General features: G+C 41.0%; 1 protein-coding gene across 1 annotated transcript in view; it reads right to left on the bottom strand.

Moving 5' to 3' along the window:
- Nucleotides 1–409: 409 nt before the first annotated feature.
- Nucleotides 410–19,688, bottom strand: part of LOC124237250 (cytochrome P450 2U1) — a gene marked incomplete at its 5' end in the record, with an annotated part of 24,100 nt that continues 4,821 nt past the window's right edge. Inside the window, 5 exons of the mRNA XM_046656712.1 lie at nucleotides 410–1,906; nucleotides 2,492–2,692; nucleotides 9,770–9,937; nucleotides 11,123–11,284; nucleotides 13,325–13,960. Coding sequence (XP_046512668.1) covers nucleotides 2,514–2,692; nucleotides 9,770–9,937; nucleotides 11,123–11,284; nucleotides 13,325–13,960 — 1,145 coding nt within the window. The remainder of the gene's footprint in view (nucleotides 1,907–2,491; nucleotides 2,693–9,769; nucleotides 9,938–11,122; nucleotides 11,285–13,324; nucleotides 13,961–19,688) is intronic.

Below are 19,688 nucleotides of genomic sequence, written 5' to 3'. Positions count from 1 at the left end.
GCTGTGACCTGCAGGAAGAAGAGCGGCCATGGGAAAGGCCAGCAGGGGCTCATCTACAGGTCAAATCCATAGGTTCAGGTATTTAAAAAAACTCTTCTTCCAGAGCTGAGAAGTGTCATGGACACAAGCACTCAATACTTGGCCGCAATGAGCTCGTGTGGACTCATCCTGCCCCCAGATGATTCTGGACTTTGACCTGGGAAATAACCCTGGGCTGGGATAACTGTGCTCTGAGAGGACACTTTAAAGGAATTCTCCTCCCGACTGAAGACGGTGCTTGTTATGCTGTGGCCATCTCTCTCTTTGCAGAAGCCTGTTCCCTCTTCCATTTCCTAACCTCATAGCTGGTAAAACGGAATTCTGTTTAGCAATTAAAACAAAAAACCAGACATGACACTATCTCAGTTAAAATAAAAAGTTTAATAAAAGCATCAAAAACTATGCTAATGAGGAAGACAAAATTAGGTATTATGCAGACTTATAAACAAAGTGCTATTATTTTTACATTTCAAATAAATCATGATTACAAAATTATAAAATATCAACATGTGTGAGGAAAGAATTAGCATTTTTTTCAGTGATTTACTATATAAAGATGTTTTTAAGGTGCTACAGTTTAAGGCATTACGTTTAAGAGTTTAATTAACATCTGATTTCAACATAATCTCACAGAACAGTTTTTTTCTCAAGTAAGCTACAAACTTTTTGGTAGTAATGCTGAAAATACACGTACAAATTAACGAGTAATAAACTTGCTAGTGCAAAGTTATTAGTGCAATTGAAAAGCATATGAAATTCCAGATCAGGAAGAAACTCTCCTGTGCAAGGAGTGGTGTGATCCACACACGGCTCAGCTCATCTAGAATCTAGACAGCAACCTCTCCATTCACTCACAGTTCCTAGGCATTTAGTTTATTCATTTTTCTTTCCTAATTAACAGAAGTCCTCGAAGCACCTGAAGATTAGCCTGTATTTCCTTTATCTATACTGAAAATGCAGAGGGTGGACTCCTCGGGGATCAAGCGGTGGCAGGACAGAGAAGCGGTTCAGAACGAACTCTCCAGTCGCAAAGGTGGGTAGGTTTGAATGCACAATGTACCTTTCAACTGTGTGCCTTCCCTTCTCTAAGCCTCAGCTTCATCAGCTACAATACAGCATCCTCTGGATAGAGTTTCTCTAAAAATTAGGTCATCATACAAGTAAAGCACTAAGTATGGTGCCAGCATGAGGAAGGGCTCAAAAGTCGAGCTGCTCATGTGACTGTCATGATTACATCTCCATAAGGAGCACCCTGGGACCATAAAGGAAGGGCTAGTCATTTTTGGAGCATGATCTCTCTGGGGGAAATACTGGTGTACCGGGCAAGACAATTCTTCATTGTATAGGACTGGTCAGTCATTCAGCATCCTGGCCTCACAGCAGCAAAAGGCCAGGAGCACGGCCATCATTGTGATAACCAAAAATACACCCACACATTTCCAAACACCCCCTGAAAGGAGTCATTACCTTTTTTGAGAACCGCTCTTTGAGAGGGACCTTCTTCATTAGAAAGGATTCAGTTCTCCTCATAAGCATAAGAATGCCTTCTTGTCTTTGGGAGTATTCAAGGATGACAGACCTTAGGCCGGTAGCAGGGAGAATAGGAAAGGAATGTTCAGTACGGTTGGAATCCTTTCCTGGTAGATCCCAGGATCAAAATTCCCGAGTTCACTGTGCAGGGCTCAAGTCAAAAGCCAGAGCGACATCTTTGCAAGTAAACCCAGCAGAAGGAATTGTGCCCTGAAGCCACTTCTTCAGTAGGCTCACTGTTCACGTAGTTGAAGTAGACATGTGAATTCAGAAAATAACCTTTCCTCAGCATCCTAAACAAGGCTCCACTTCATCCCATGTCTACAAAAAGCAAAACCTAAAATAATAAACAAAAAGACAACAATAACAAAACGAGCCCCCCAAAGTGACATAGGATCTGTGCCAAGAAAAGCTCCGATTCCTTATAACGTAAACCACATCCATCTCTGACCACACATTCAAGTCTGAACGCCACTGTCACACTGTCACGCGTATGAACAGGGAGGTCTTCCTTCTACTCCTGAATCTGTTCTCCAGAGCTTGACAGTGTTTCGTCACTCAGAAGGGATATGGGGTATTTGACCTTCATTAGTGCTGAGGCACAGAGAGAAGGTAATTCTTGTTACCCTCATTTCACACAGGGAATGACTGAGGCACTGAGATGAGAAGAAATGCCCAGGGAGGGAGGCCACTGGGCATGAACTCCAGATGCCCTGCTCCAGGTCCAGGGCTTTTGTCCTCACCCCCTGAGTCACAGACACACGCTACTGAAGCGGCTGAAGTATCTCTGAGGAACCCCCTCGACGAAAGCCCCCGCCCGCCCCCCCCCCCCCCCCCCACTAATCTGAGCCTAACCCGGGTCCACTGTCAACTGCACAAGGAAGGAGGTGCTTAGAAGGACACCAGTTTACACTCTGTTTACCATCTCTTCTTGCGGATCTTCTTTATCTCTTTGAAATGATTACATTAAATGGATGTGGGGCTAAAGTGAGACCGTATCTTCCAGTCAGGAGGGGCGTCTCAGAATCCTTAGGTAAAGCAAACTTGAAACTCTGGATTAGGCTCGCAAACATGAGGAATAATTCCATCTTGGCCAGTTGCTCTCCCATACACACCCGCTTCCCTAAAAATGAGATCAGAGCAAAAGTGATGATTATGACACCATCCCTATTCCTATGTCAAAAGGAGAAATTTATACAAAATTTATATTAAATTTGTTATGTATTAAATTGTTTCAAATACAGATAGAGTTGTAAAATAAAATTGCCACATATACCACATGCCCTCCCACAGTATATTCTGATCAGAATTTTTACATACCAAGTTCACAATTTAACTCCTACTCATAACAATGTACTCTCCTCCTGAACAGGAAATAGTGACAGACTCGATGTCTCTCCATACCTACTTCTCTCTTTCCTTGCAAGATTAGGGAGAAAGTGAGTCAGATGAGAAGCTCTGGAGCATTGCTTTTCTACAGAAAGAATCCTACATGGCTAATCTCAGAACCTAAAAGAGGGACTGGTGAGAATAGGGAACCCAGCCTGTCACCCAACAGCCCAGCAGGACAGGAGATGCCCTTCACCCCAACAGTCACCTGGGCAGCTGAGAAAGGAGGATTTCTACTCAAAGTTAAGGATTTAAAGCCAGTTGCTTTCATTTTTTTTTATTGAGGTCATATTGGCTTATCACATTGTGTAAATTTCAGGTGTACATTATTATATTTCAGTTTCCGTGTAGACTGCATCTTGTTCACCATCAATAGTCTGGTTTTCATCCATCACTGTACATATGGGCCATTTATTCCCCTCTTCTTCTCCTCTGCTAACCAGTAATTTCTGTTCTCTTTGTCTATGTGTTTATCTTCCACATGAGTGAAATCATAGGATATTGTCTTTTTCTGACTTATTTCACTTAGCATAAAACCCTCAAGCTCTATCCATGTTGTTGCAAATGGCACGATTTTGTCTTTTTTTATGCCTGAGTAGTATTCCATTGTGTGTGTATATATATATGCCACATCTTCTTTATCCATTCATCAGTTGATGGGCATTGGGTTGCTTCCATCTCTTGGCTATTGTGAATAATGCTGCAATGAACATAGGGGTGCATAAATCTCTTTGAATTTTTCATTTCATGTTCTTTGATAGATACCCAGTAGTGGGATAGCTGGATCATACTGTATTTCTATTTTTAATTTTTTGAGGAATCTCCATACTGTTTTCCATAGTGGCTGTACCAGTTTGCATTTCCACCAGCAGTGTATGAGGGTTCTCTTTTCTCCACATCCTCTCCAACATTTGTTGTTTCTTGTCTTGTTAAGTATAGCCATTCTGATGGGTGTGAGGTGATATCTCACTGTAGTTTTGATTTGCATTTCCCTAATAATTAGTGATGTTGAAAATCTTCTCATGTAGCTGTTGGCCATCTGTATATCTTCTGTGGAAAAATATCCATATCCTCTGCCCATTTTTCGATCAGGTTGTTCATTTTTTTGTTGTTGAGTTGTATGAGTTCTTTATGCATTTTGGAAATTAATCCCTTCTTGGATATACGATCTGCAAATATTTTTTACCAGTTAGTGGGTTGTCTTTTTGTTTTGTTGATGGTTTCCTTTGCCTTGAAGAATCTTTTTAGTCTGATGTGGTCCCATTTGTTTATTTTTTTCTTTTGTTTCCCTTGCCTGAGTAGACATGGTATTTGAAAAGGTACTGCTAAGACTGATGTCAAAGAGTGTACTGCCTATATTTTCTTCTAGGACTTTTATGATTTCAGGTCTTACGTTCAAGTTTTTAATTCATTTTGAGTTAATTTTTGTGTATGGTGTAAGATAATGGTCTACTTTCATTCTTTTGCACATGGCTGTCCAGTTTTCCAAACACATTTAAGAGACTTTCCTTTCTCCATTGTACATTCTTGGCTTTTCTGTCAAAGATTAGCTGTCCATAGATCTGTGGTTTTACTTTTGGGCTTTCTATTCTGTTCCCTTGATCTGTGTGTCTGTTTTTGTGCCAGTACTATGCTGTTTTGATTACTATAGCTTTGTAGTATATTTTGAAGTCAGAGAGTGTGATACCTCCAGCTTCGTTCTTTTTTCTCAGGATTGCTTTGGCTATTTGGGTTCTTTTGTTGTTGCATATATATTTTAGGATTCTTAGTTCTAGTTCTGTGAAGAATGTCATTGGGATTCTGATTAGGATTGCATTCAATCTGTAGATTGCTTTAGGTAATATGGGCATTTTAACTATGTTTATTCTTCCAATCCATGAGCATGAATATTTTTCCATTTCTTTATATCTTCTTCCATTTCTTTCCATAATGTCTTATAGTTTTCAGTGTATAGGTCTTTCACTTCCTTGGTTAAATTTATTCCTAGGTATTTTATTCTTTTTGTTGCGGTGGTAAATAGGATTGTATTCTTGACTTCTCTTTCTGCTAATTCGTTATTAATGTGTAGAAATGCAACTGATTTTTGTATGTTGATTTTAGATGTACAGCAACTTTGCTGTAGTTGATTATTTCTAATAGTTTTCTGGTGGATTCTTCAGGGTTTTCTATATAGAGAGTCATGTCATTTGCAAAGAGTGAGAGTTTTACTTCTTCCTTTCCAGTTTGGATCCCTTTTATTTCTTTTTCTTGCCTAATTTCTCTGGCTAAAACTCCCAGTACTATGTTGAATAAGAGTGGCACATGTGGGCACCCCTGTCTTGTTCCTGTTCTCACAGGAATGGCTTTCAGTTTTTCACCATTAAGTGTAGGTTGGCTGGGGGGTTCTCATATATGGTCTTTACTGTGTTGAGGTATTTTCCTTCTGTATCCATTTTGTTGAGAGTTTTTGTCACAAATGGATGTTGGATCTTGTCAAATGCTTTCTCTGCATCTATTGAGATGATCATGTGATTTCCATTCCTCATTTTGTTAATGTGGTGTATCATGTTGATTGATTTGCAGATGTTGAACCATCCCTGCATCTCTGGAATAAATCCCAAGTGATCATGGTGTATGTGCCTTTTAGAGTATTATTGTATTCAACTCACGAATATTTTGTTGAGGATTTTTGCATCTATGTTTGTCAGCGATATTGGCCTGTAATTTTCCTTTTTTGTGTTGTACTTGTCTGGTTTTGGTATCAGGGTAATTTTGGCCTCATAAAATGAGTTAGGAAGCATCCTGTCCTCTTCAATTTTTGGAATAATTTGAGAAGGACAGGAATTAAATCTTCTTTGAATGTTTGGTAGAACTCACCAGAGAGGTTGTCTGGTCCTGGACTTTTGTTTTTTGGGAAGTTTTTGATTACTGTTTGAATCTTTTTGCTTGTGGTTGGTCTATTCAGATTCTCTATTTCTTCTTGATTCAGTTTTGAGAGGTTGCATGATTCTAAGAATTTATCCATTTCTTCTAGGTTACCAAGTTTGTTGGTGTCTAGCTTTTCATAGTGCTCTCTTATAATCCTTTGTATTTCCATGATGCACACTGTCATTTCTCCTCTTTCATTCTGATTTTATTTGAGTCTTCTTTTTTTTTTTTTAGTGAGTCTGGCTAATGGCTTGTCAATTTTGTTTATCTTCTCAAAGAACCAGCTCTTAGGTTCATTGATCCTTTCTATTGGTTTTCTTTAGCCTTTATTTTATTTCTGCTCTGACTTTTATTATTTCCTTCCTTCTATTGACTTTGGGCTTTGTCTGGTCTTCTTTTGCTAGTTCCTATAGGTATAGGGTATGCTTTTTTGAGATTTTTCTTGTTTCTTCAGGTAGCCCTATATTGCTATAAATTTCCCTCTTAATACCACTTTTGCTGCATCCCATAGGTTTTGGTATGCTCTGTTTTCATTTTCATTTGTCTCCAGGTACTTTTTTATTTCTCATTTGATTTCTTCATTGATCCAATAGCTGTTCAGTAGGATGTTGTTTAGTCTCCACATATTTGTGACTTTACCAGCTCTTTTCTTATAGTTGATTTCTAGTTTCATAGTATTGTGGTCCAAAAAGATGCTTGACATTTAAATCTTCTTAAATTTACTGAGGCTTGCCTTGTTTCCCAACATATGGTCTATCTTTGAGAATGTTCTATGTGCACTTGAGAAGAATGTGTATTCTGCTATTTTTGGACGGAATGTTCTGAATACATCTATTAAGCCCATCTGACCTAGTGTTTCATTTAAGGTCACTGGTTCCTTGTTGACTTTCTGACTGCATGTATGTATGACATTTCTGACTGCATGACATTGATGTAAGTGGAGTGTTAAGGTTCTCTACTATTACTGTGTTGTTGTTAATTTCTCCCTTTAGGTCTGTTAATGGTTGCTTTATATACTTTGGTGCTCCTGTGTTAGGTGCACATATATTAATAAGTGTTATGTCTTCTTGGTGGAATGTCTCTTTCATCATTATATACTGCTTATCTTTGTCTCTTTTTATCTTTTTAATCCTGAAGTCTGCTTTGTTTGATATAAGTATGGCCATACTTGCTTTCTTTTGTTTGCCATTTGCTTGGAGTATCATCTCCCATCCCTTCACTCTAAGCCTGTTTGTCTTTAGAGCTGTGTTTCCTGGAGGCAGTATATTGTTGGGTCTTGTTTTTTTTAATCCATCCAGGCTTCTGTGTTTTTTTATTGGAGAATTTAATCCATTTAGCTTTAGAGTGGTTATTGATATATGAGGGCTTAATACTGCCATTTTATGTCTTGTTTTCTGGGTGTTCTATGTTTCCATTTTTTCTTTCCTTGTATTTCTGTCTGCCATTTCAGTTTGGTGGTTTTCTGTGATGACTTTCTCAGTTTTCTCTTTATTTATGTTTTGTGACCATGCTCTGATTTTCTGTTTTGTGGTTACCATGAGGTTTGTATAAAAGATCTCATAGATCAAGCAGTCCTTATTCTGATAGCCTCTTCTCTCCATTAGCCTATGCAGGTTCCATCCTTTTCCTCTTCCCCTTCTATGTTTTTGTTGTCATAAATTATTCTTTTGTATTGTGAGTTTGTGACTAAATTGAAGTGTTTATAGTTATTTTTGATGCTTTCTTTCCATTTATCCTTTATGTTACAACTGTTTGCTAACCTATTCTGATTAGAGCTGCAATTTTCTGATTTTGTCTATTTATCTCCTTGCTCAAGGCTTTGAAGACCTTTGCCTTTCTGTTTCAGGTAAGAGAGCTCTGTTCAACACTTCTTGTAGGGAAGGTCTGGCGGCAATGAACTTCCTCAATTTTTTTTTCATCTGAGAAAGGTTTTATTTCTCCATCACATCTGAAGGATAATTTTGCTGGATAGAATATTCTTGGCTGACAGTTTTTGTCTTTCAGTATTTTGAATATATCATTCCACTCTCTCATAGCCTGTAAGGTTTCTGCTGAGAAATCCACTGAAAGCCTGATGAGGGTTCTCTCTTGCCCTTAGTATTTTTTCTTTGTCATTGACTTTTGACAGTTTTAACATTACATGCTTTGGAGAAGGTCTTTTTGCACTGAGGTAATTAGGAGTTCTACTAGCTTCATGTACCTTCATGTCCAGTTTCTTCCCCAGGTTTGGGAAGTTCTCAGCTATTATTTCTTTGAATAAGCTCTCTGCTCCTTTCTCTCTCTGTCTGCTACTTCTGGGATGCCTATAATCCTTATGTTATTTTTCCTAATTGAGTCAGATATTTCTCTAAGAATTCCTTCATTTAAAAAAAAAAAAATCTTAGTTTTCACTCCTCGTCCACCTGAATCATTTCTATGTTACTATTTTTGAGCTCACTAATTCTCTCCTCCATAAGGTCTACTCTATTTTTAATGCTTTCTACGTTATTTTTGTCTCATTAAATATGTTCTTCATATCCAGAGTTTGTCTGGTTTTTGTCAGAGCTTCAATTTCTTTGGCAAAGTACTCCTTCTGTTCACTAATTTTATTCCTGAGCTCATCAAACTGTCTTTCTGAGTTTTCTTGTAACTCATTGAGTCTCTTTATGACAGTTGTTTTGAATTCTCTGTCAGTTAGATTGTAGTCTTCTGTGACTTCAGGTTTGTTTTCTGGAGAGTTGTCATTTTCCTTTTGTTCTGCTGTGTTACTGTTCTTTATAGTGTTTGAGGAACTGATCCTCTGCCAGCGCATCTGTGGTAGTCATCACCTTTTCTTATTTGGGTATGGCTTTGGTTACTTTGGCTCTGGTCACCTGGTCTCGTGATCTTTCACTGGCTCTCCGCAGGCTCAGATGCTGCTGTCCTGTGCACCACCTGTGCTGCTGTTTCCCCAGCTGTCTGGGGGTGCTGGATGCACTGCTGCCAGGAGTGCTGGGTTCACGGGTGTCAGTCACTGGCAGGAATTTGGGGAACCAGGAACTTGTATGTAGCCCCCACTGCTGGTAGAGTTGGTGTTGAAGGTGCCACCACTGGGGGCTGGGTACTCCTGTCCCCTCTTCTCAGTTGCATGGGTCAGCCTGCTACCACTGCTGCTGCCCCACTGACTGTTGCAGGACAGGGGCTCCCCAGGAGTATTGGCACACATGGGGCCAGGCTGCCCTTGCCTCCACTCACAGGTGTGTGGACTGCTGCATGAGGATCCATGCTCTGGATAACTGACACTGGAAGTCGGGGAGGGGGCTGCCCCCCTAGTTCCACTGCTTTTCAGGGGTCCAGTCTGCCCACCGTCAGATGTATAGCTGCCTGAATCTCTTAGGCATCCTTGTGCTGTGTAGGGAATCCTATGCTGGTCAATGGATGTCTGTTTGGTTGTAATTCAGAGGGGAGAGACAAAGGGAGCTACTCCCTCCACCATGATGCTGACATCACTCTCCTTCTGGACCTTTAAGATGTTGCAATTCTTTTACACAAATAGATGCATTAGACTTAGGAAATTTTCATCTGGAATACAGCTTTTCTGACTTGACTGACTGCATTAATGTGTGTAATGGATGGCACTCAGCCAGTGTACCTAGATGGAAAGGCGGCTGGTCCATCCTCAAGAGGGGGCCAGTATTCAGGGGTGAGTCGCTGAAGCTAGAGATGAAATGCAGACCCCAGGGAGGAGGCAAAGTCCTGCTCCTAACCCCTCATTTTGTTTTCAAACCTGAAACGAACATAGCGGAGATGCAGTATCTAAATTTTCTCTTATATTTGCTTGCCAAGAAAGAAACATTTTTAAAACAATATCACGAAATAGTAAAAGATACTTTTAGTGCTACTTCTTTTTTTATTATGCCATTAAAAAAGTAAAAGTTTAACTGACCTATCCCAAAAGGAATAAAGGCTTCTTTTTTAACAAGTTGTCCTTGATCATCCAGAAATCGATTAGGATGGAACTCATCAGGTTCCTCCCAAATGGCTGGGTCTCTGTGGACTGACCACAGGTTGGGTAGAACCACTGTGCCTTTAGGAATGGTGTACCCCTGGAGCACTGAAACAAAAACACAATGTCATGCAAATGCTTCTACCAACAGTTCTCCCTGAACATCACGATCAAAAAAATATCTAGTCACATACCTAGCATCTTAATTTGCTGAGACTAAACTTTGAGGGATCTGAGGGCAGGGCCAAGACCTTGTCAACTGGTGTCCTCTCCATGCCTTCCCAGGACCCAGCCTGAGACAGGGCACAGGAGGGGCTCTGATGGATGTTGAGTTAATAAATTAAGTCAAACCATGAAAACATTATAATTAAGAGAAAACACTAAAATAGAAATCACAGGGCATTCCACATAAACTTTCCCAAAGAATTACAAATTCCTAATACTTGTACAAAACTTTAGAGTTCACAGTCTTTTATGTCTACACAACAACATGAGGAGGAAGGCAGAATAAGGTAAAGGGATGTACAGGGAAGCCAATACTGGCTCTTACAGCTGACAAGTTAATATGCACTTTAAGTAACACCCAGAAGACACGCACACACAGTGTTTCTAATTTGCACCGAGACACTGTGAAGTGATCCAGTGTGATTTATCAGTGACTTCCTCCCACAGCTGTCCTATACCTAGATTAAAGCCCATTCATTACATCCTGGGTGTCTGAAGAGGAGGTAAATTCCCTGTTCTGGGGGATGTTGAGGGAGTCTGGGGGGGCTGTACAGCAAGCACGTGACCAGATGGACACAGCTCACTGTAGGTGTGAGTTTGAAGAGGTGCCTTACAGATGGGCAATTCTGCTTCCGTGGCAGTTCCACCTCAGCTGCAGAACTGTGAAAACTGAAGTAGGATAATTCCCAGTTAGAATCCTTAATTCCATGTTTAGACTAGCTCTTCTGACCTCCACGGAGAGGACTGAGAGGGGCCCTTGTTAATTCTGGAGACTTTCTTCTGCCAGTGCAGCCACCTTAAATGGCAGCATGTGTGTGCCCAGCATCGGTGTGCACACTCTGAAGGCTGGGGGGCTGTTGACAACACACGCCATGCTGGAACGCCAGTGCAGGGAGCATGGATGACTGAGGGCGGAAGCCCCCGCTGCAGGTTGATTATCCATGACACAATGCAAACCCTCAGAAAGCTCGTGCTAGGCGGCAGACACCACACGCTCCCCTCAGCATCTCTGGATCAAGGGCAGTGCTTCCCTCAGGGACGTTCTAAGGAGGAAGAGCCTGGACTTGCCTGTTGTCTCCGAGGTCATATGAGGAATGGAGAGCGGCACCACCACAGTCAGCCTCTGCACCTCCATGATAGTGGCTTCTGTGTAGGGCATCTGGGCCTTGTCCGTGAGGGAAGGGGCTCGGTCAGGACCAACGACCCTTTCAATTTCTTCGTGAACCTTTTCTATACACAAAAATGAAAGACTCAACCAGAGATGAGGCAGGAAAGCTGAGACTGCCCTCCTGTGCACACTTCCCACCACCACATACACACCACTGGTGCGTTGGCAGGAGGCCTGACTCAGCCTCAGTGGAGTGAAGCATTGGTCAGATATGCCAAGTAGAGGGGGCTTGCCAGGGACCCTGTACCACCCTGCGATGCAGAGGGAGGAGAGCAGAACAGATGCAGGGCAAAGGAGAAAGCACCCCGGATTCAGGGGCACTCTGAATCATTCTCTCACATGAACACTGCATTGACTCGCTAAGCTTTTATATGTAACAATGTGCACTAGCCCAATATGGTGCCCAAAGGTCCCTGCTTCTCAGTGTTCACATCCTTTGCTCAGTCCCCTCCCACTGTGCAGCACGTTGGTTTATGTGACCAACAGAATCAGGGAGAAGTGATGGCATGTCAGTTCTGACCTTAGGTTATAAGCCACTGTGGCTCCCATCTTGGCCCCTCAATCTCTCTTGGGTCACTTGCTTTGGGGTAAGGCAGCTGCCAAGTCAAGCAGCCCTTTGGAAAGGTCCAAATGGTAAGCCTGCAGCTGACACTCATGTGGATGAGCCCTCTTGGGAGTGGATCCTCCATCCCAGGCAAGTCTATAGATGACTACAGCCCCAGCCAACATCTTGACTACAACCTCACGAGAAATCCTAAGCCAGACTATCCAGGCGTGGCTGCTCCTGGACTCCTGATCCTTAGAAACTATGTGAGATAATAAACGGAGGCTGCTTTAAGTTGTTAAATTTTGGGATACTCTGTTACTCAACACTAGTTACTACAAGGAAGCACAATCCTATGAGAGCAAGCAGAAAATAGTCCCTCAAAGATGTCCACACCCTAATCCCCCAGAGGCTGTGACTATGCTACCTTACACAACAGAAGGGACTCTGCAGATGTGATTAAAGACTGTGAGATGGGGGAGACGATCCTGCATTTTCCGGGTGTGCCCAATCGAAGTACATGGGTTCTAAATTTGGAGAACTTTTCCCAGTTTAGAGTCAGAGGGAGATGTGACTACGGGGAGACGGTCAGAGAGATGTGAGATTGCTGGCTTTGAGGATGGAGGGAGGGGGCCGCCAGCCACGGAAGCTGGAAATGGCGAGGAAACGGATTCTCCTCCGGAGCCTCCAGAAAGGAAGGCAGCCCTACCGGTGAACCCCACATGAGACTTCTAGTGTGTAGAACTGTAAGACAGCAAATCTGTGTTGTTTTAAGTCAGTAAATTTGTGGTTATTTGTTATAGGAGCAATAGAACACTAGTGCACTATCCTCGTCTGTATTCTCCCACTATGAACCACCACTGACATTCACCGCCTATTGGTATTGATGTAGTGGAAATAGCTGTGTAATCTTGTGAAAGTCACATTACTTCTCTGGGCCTCTGTTCTCCATTTTCAAAACAAGATGAATAGGTTCAGATGATCATTATGATTCCCTTCAGTTCTAAAATGTTATTCTTGGGGCCGGCTCTGTGGCCGAGAGTGGGTAAGTTTGCACACTCTGCTGCAGCGGCCCAGGGTTCGGATCCTGAGCGCGGACACGGCACTGCTCGTCAGGCCACGTTGAGGTGGCGTCTGCATCCCACAACTAGAAGGACATGCAACTAAGATATATAACTGTGTACAGGGGGTTTGGGGAGATAAAGCAGAAAAAAAAAAAAAAGATTGGCAATGGTTGTTAGCCCAGGTGCCAATCTTTGAAAAAACAAAAATGTTATTCTTCTCTAAAGTTCTTTCTTCGTCTTAGATTTTACACAGAATCAGACTTATAGAGATTTAAAACATGGGCAAGCAAGTTATGACATTAGTCCCACTGTCTAGAAATTTGGAGTTTCACTGTAAGCAGCTTAACAACTCCCTATGAGATGCAAGTATTTCCTTTTTTTTTTCCAGCCTGAAGACACTGCTTAGTGTTAGGAGCCACAGGACCACTAAGGTTGCTGATCCTGATTTTAATAACCTGGTTTTGCGATGAATAAAGGAAACATCCATCAATTACCTTGCACCTCGGGGTTCAGTGACATATACAGAAGGCACCAAAGCAGAGAGTTAGTTGTGGTATCAGTCCCAGCAAAGAAGAGATCCCCAATGATGTAAAATAAGTAATCTTCATTAAAACTACTATCGCTGTTACTTTTCCTCTCCTCCTCCATGTGGAGAAGGTACATGTCTATGAAGTCTCGAGGATTCTCTACATCCAGAGACTCTCGATGGTCTTTGATGATTTTTTTCAGGAAAGTGGTTATATCCTTTTCAATTTGTCTTAATTCCTTAAATGGTCCAAAGGGAAGGTAATAAAGCCAGGAGCATATGTTGACCAGGAGGAGCTGGGTGTTCAAACAGATTTCCAACGCTCGTGACATAAGATCCAGCATTTTCTTAAACTCCGCATCGTTGTAATCAAAGCGCTGGCCGAAGCACAAGGAGCAGATGATGTTAGAGACGGCCTTGCTGACGATGGGGAAAGGGCTGCAGGGGACTGCTCCATGCTTCTGCATTTCCTCTTTCACATATTTGAACTCCTCAATAATCTTGGGCTCCAAGCTAAGCTTTCCCAAGCCAAAATGACGAAGAGTTGAATGAGAGAACTTCCTCTGCTGTCTCCAGACTGGACCATAATGTGCGAATACAATCCCTGCAAAAGGGCACCAAGAGGAGGAGGTGAGAGAGGGCAACCCCTAACGGGACTGAGCAGGACCTACCGCGAAGCGTGTGCCGGGTTTCTCAAGCCACCTGTGCAAAGTTCATGTGCAGATAAAGATCACCAGCCAAGAATGATTACCAAATTTAGTTATCAAGATAGTATATGTTTCTAATAACAAAAATCATATCCAATCTGATTAGTAAAATTGGCTATAAAGCTTATTATTTTAGATACTAATTCCTGGTGAAATGAAAAGCAATGAGTTTCCATTTCTAGAGTTAGTGTAAATTTCAAAATCTTATTTTCCTAAGAGTGAATCCAGGCTGAGAAAATATTTCAGGCTGGATACATCCATATTCTAAACATTCTGAACAAAAGGATAAGACTGCACTGGGGGCAGGGACAACATCCAACTGTGCTTGCCACTAAAACCCCAGCTTCTGGGCAGTGCTGGGTACACAGGAGGAGCTTGTAAATAGTAGCTGAATAAATCAATAGTCCACCTGGATTAGAACCTTGGCCACCAAAGTTGGGAATTGAATAACTGGGGGGAAATCTGAAATGTTGTTGTTGGCAGCAGTCCTACTTTAAAAACATCTGAACTCAAGGTCATTCACAACTCATCTTACATGATTCTCATTTATGTTGTAAGTTATACATCTTCCACCATCAAACCCACCAGAATTGCTCCCAGATGTTGCATCAAATTGTTCTCAAATACTCCTTGTTTCCTGTCACCTATTTCATCCTCCTATTTTCCACGATGTGCTATATTGTTTCAGCCAGTACTCCTTCTTTCCCACTTTTAATCAATTTCACTTCTGCTACCTTCAAGGACCTGATCACCCATGTAACAAATATTTCTGAATGCCTACGATGTGCCAGGCACTGGGGTGCTGTGAATACAGCTGAGGATGAAACAAAGACCTTTCTCTGTGGTTAAGTCTTCTCACAATTCTTAACACCTCTATAAAATGACTCCCAAAATAAACCTCTGTGTGGTCAGACGTATCAGACAATTTATCAGTTCCATTTTCCTCCCTGGAGTCTTCCACTGGTCTGCTCAAATCTGCAGTGGTTGCTTTCTAGCCCTCCTGTTCAGGCGTTTTGTGACTTCTGTTTGTCATCAGTTAGGAATTTTCTTAGACTCCTTCTTAGAAGCCATCTCCTGGATTCTACGTCTTCCTCTTCCTTGTTTTACTCCCTTACTTTGCTGAAGCGCATCCCCTAGTAGCTCCCTGAGAAAGGATGCTATGGGAGACAAATTTCTAAAGATTTTTAGAAAATGTATTTATTGTACCCTTCCCATTCCTCAGAATCTTGAAGACACTGCTAAGAGTGGATTGATAAACCATAAAATATGCACATCTTCAATGTGACCAGACATTGCCAAATTACTCTCCAAAGTGGAGAGTCCACTGCAAGTGTACCCACCACAAGTAAATGAACATCCTCCTTTGTTCCAAATAGCTGCCATCACTTGGTATTTGTCAACGTTTTATTTTTCCCATCAGAGGGCCGAAATGTATCTCATCTGATTTTAACTCCTTTTCTCTGACTGTTACCAAGCAACGGGCTCATTCTGCTTGCTGCAAGACCAGCCAAAAAGTCAGGAGGCAAGTCAGTGGAATAGAAAGGGTTTATTCGTTTTCACCAGCAAAGACAGAAGATGCTGGACTAACATTCTCAAAGCCCACCTTCCCAGAACAAAGACTCAGGCCAATTAAATAGGGCGGAGTACGTGCAGGCAAGGATGAAACTATTTTAGAACATGGCTTCTTCAGACTTCTGGTCTCCTGGTGGGTCTCCAAGGTCTGGCCTCAGTTCCTGATAATCTTCTGTTTTTCCTCTCTTGTGACTGATGTTTCTGTTTTCCCAGAGACTAGACATGTGTCAGATACCAGTTCAAGGCCCCATACCCTGATTTAGCTTAAAGATACTAAGAACAAAGCTAAAGTCTATGTGTAACATAAAGATTATCGTTTAACTTGTTCTGCTTCCGTGAGTGGCACCAACATGCTGGGTACCAGTAGGCTAAAGCACGTCTCAGACGGTTATTGGCCAGGTTTCCTGGTCTGTGATTTGCACTTAATTACAGCACAATTTTCTGTTTTTCATATATTCTAGATGCATAGCAGGCACCGTCTCCCATCATGCGAATTGTCTTTTCACTTTTTTAATGCCATTATTTAATAAAATAAGTTTTAAATACAAAGATATTGCATTTGTCAATCTTTTTCTTCATGACTTGTACAGCATGTCTTATTTCAGAAATCTTTCTCTACCAGGAGTTCATAAACACATTCTCTATTTTATTGTAAAATTTTTAAATTTTGCTTTGCCACATTTAAGTCTCTATAATCTACCTGGAATTTATATTTGTGTTAGGTATTCCTACTACTGGGAGGTAGGAATAGAAGCTGCCTTCTCTTCTATCTATCCCCGTATTCTTTGTATTCTTCTATCCCAGTATCCCTACCCACTGGGAAGTAGGAATCCAACTCTTTCCCCCATTTAGGTAACCTCTTGTTCGAGCACCATTTATGGAACAGCCCCTCCTTTTCTCTGTGTTCTGCGCCACCGCCTCTGGCACACGTTTTCTATACATAGGCAGGTCACTGTAAGGGCGTTCTAGCCTGCTATGTTGGTCTGTTCATCACTGTGTGTGAAGCGCTTTGTCTTAACTACTGTTACTTTATAACAAGATAAAAACAGATTTTATAATAGGTCTTAATATCTAGTAGGGAAGTCCCCCCACCACCACCTTGTTCTTTTTCAAAATTGTTTTTGATTATTCTTGGCTCTTCACTCTTCTATAAAACTTTTAACCAGCTTGTCAAGTTCTATTAACAAAGGAGTGCCTTTGGGATTTAGATTGGAACTGCATTTAACTGACAGGTTAATTTGAAAATTGACTTCTCTATGATAATTAGACTTGCTTGCAATCCAAGAATAAATCCAACTTTGGTTATGATGCTTTTAGGCTTTTTAAAGAACATTGTTTGATGTGGTTTCCTATGTTAAGTTAAAAAAAATTCATATTCATAAATGAAAACGGCCTATAAATTTCCTTTCTCCTAATGTACTTGTCTGGATACACTGGCCTCCAAAAATGAGCTGAGTATGTTCTTTCGCTCTAGAAGAATTTGTCTAAAGTTACAACGTCATGTTCCTCTTTTTTCCTTTGAGTTTATTCTTTTGTTCTTTTTTTGGACATATAAACTGGGTCATCCTACATTAATTTTCAGACTTTTATCCTAATAATTTAAGGCTCTACAATTGCCCATGGGTACCACTGTATCTGTAGACCACAAGTACTGCTTGCATGTATTTTCATTAGTTTAAGTTTAAAATTTTTTTCTATTATGATTCTTTTTTGCCACCTAGGTTCATTTCTCTTACACTGATTTTTGACATTGATAAGGCTTGCGTTTCAGCCTAGCATGTGACCAATTTTAATAAAATTTCCAAATAGGTTGAGAAGAATTTTTATCCAAGTGATTGTTGGGTAGAGGGTTCTCTATATGTCCAACAGAGAAAGCGTGGTAACTGTTGGAATCAAATCTTCCATATCCTTACCAAATTTTTATCTGCCTGATCTCGCAATGATTCAAATACTTATGTTAAAATATTTTGCTATAATGGTGCATCTGTCAATTTCTTTGTGCAGTTCTGTAAGCTTTTGCTACATGTAGATAAATATCTCAGCTATATATTTATATCTATATCTATGTATCTGTGTTGTTGGGTACATACATATGCAAGATAATACTGTTAGGTACATTCAGGTTTAGAATTATTCTATCTTCCTGGTTAAAAAAAAAAAGGCTCCTTCTATCATTGTGTAAAGCTCTCCTTATTCTTAACAATGAAGTCCACCATAAAGTATATTTTGTCAATAACACCTCAGCTTTTCTTTTTTAAGTATTCTCTTGGTATAACTTTTTCCTTTCTTCTACTTTGAACTTTAATGTACCCTTATGTTTGGTGTATGTCTCATTTAAAACAACATATGTTTGGATTTTTTAAAAAAGTCCTCCTGGCCATCTGTCTTTTAGCTGGTAAGTTTAGTCCATTTACATTTGATATAATTATTAATCTATTTCTAACAGGTTATTTTGAACTTTCTATTTGTCCTGCTGTGTCTACTCTTTCTTTCCTTTCCTTTCTTGCCTCTTTTTGCATTGAAACGGGGTGAATGCTCACCCTGAATTTTGAACATGCTTAAAGTCTAGCTAGGTGGTCAGCAAACTGCAGCCCATGGGCCAAATCTAGCCTGCCACCTCCTTTTATGTGGAGAGAGCTAAGACTATTTTTTACACAGTTGGAAAAAAATCTAAAGACTCCTTCATGGTATGTGAAAATCAGATGAAATTCAACTGTCAGGGTCTCTAAAGTTTAACTAGAACATAGCCAGTCAACGAGCTGCCGTAACTCATTTACATTTAGTCCATGGCTGCTTTTGCACTAAAATGGCAGAGTAGTTGCAACAGAGGTTGGAGGTGGGAGGAGAACATTTTCTCCACTGGGGTCGAGGCCAAGACAGGCAAATTTCCTTGTTTTCTTTTGCTGGTGGCCAAGTTTTTCGAGTGTTCTTTGTCTAATTCACACTTTCACTCAGAGAGAAGCTCTTCAAGAGTCCCCTCTTCCTCTAGAGGCAACTTTTCGTCTTGCGTGGTGCAAGGCCATCTCTCTGCCCCCCACTCTGCATCCCCGGCTGGTCATGAGGTCACTGAAACCCAAGGTTCTCCAGAGCATCCACTTCTATTTTCTGCACGCGTGAGGGTGGTGATAAGGACCTGGTCTAACTGCATTTTATATGCATTTCAAAGAACAGCTGTTTTCAGCCCACTGGCTCACCCCAGTCTCCCGTGATCTCTGTACCTTCAATTCCAGAGCCTTTCTGGGTTCCGGGTTCTGCAGGGTAAACTGTCTCACATTCCACTAGCATCCCCCTCTGTAGACACTTCCAGGGGGGTTATCCTCCACTCTATGAGGTCATTTGCCAATCCTATGCCCACTTTTTGTCCTCAGATGTTGTGGTGCAGAATTGTAGATACTTTCATCATTGATGGAGTCTGTGCTTCTGTTAAAAGCCCCTTTGGTTTGGTGTGTGATTGTCAAAGCCAAAGAAGGAACAGAAATATCTAACCATTCCTGAAACCAGATCTCTCCCTTTGTTTAATAATGCCCTATAAACTATTTCCTAGGCAGCCACAGCTTAATCCCTCTTCCTGTCTTTAACCATGGCCAGGTCATTTCTGTATTCAGCATTTAGAGGCTAAGAGTTGTCGGGCCTCCCTCTCTTTTCTTGGAAAGATATTGTCTCTCACTCTGACTTCAAGATTTGATGCTAATTTTAACTACTGTCTCATTATTTATCACATATAACATTTCTGCTCTGTTCTATTTCTCAGAGAACTTTATTTTTCCTTTGTTAGGTCCTCAGTCTGTATCATCTCACCATCTTTTAAACTACACATTTGTATTGTAGAAATATTTTATCTAGCAAAATGGCCTTCTTCTATTAGTTTTCCCAAGATTTATTTAGAGTCTCTTATGTGCCAGATACCAAGGGTGCAGACATTTAAAAGTCCCTGTTCTCAAGATGCTTACAGTCTTGTGAGGAACTGGGTAAACCAACAATTCTAATACACTGTAGTATGTTGGGTTATACTGAAGTTGCATTGTTGGACTATTGTACTGAATGTTGCATGCT

The sequence above is a fragment of the Equus quagga genome, chromosome 3 (assembly GCF_021613505.1).
Source record: "Equus quagga isolate Etosha38 chromosome 3, UCLA_HA_Equagga_1.0, whole genome shotgun sequence".
Taxonomy (NCBI): domain Eukaryota; kingdom Metazoa; phylum Chordata; class Mammalia; order Perissodactyla; family Equidae; genus Equus; species Equus quagga.
Note: the sequence above shows the minus strand (reverse complement) of the source record. Positions and strands in the feature narration are given on the sequence as shown.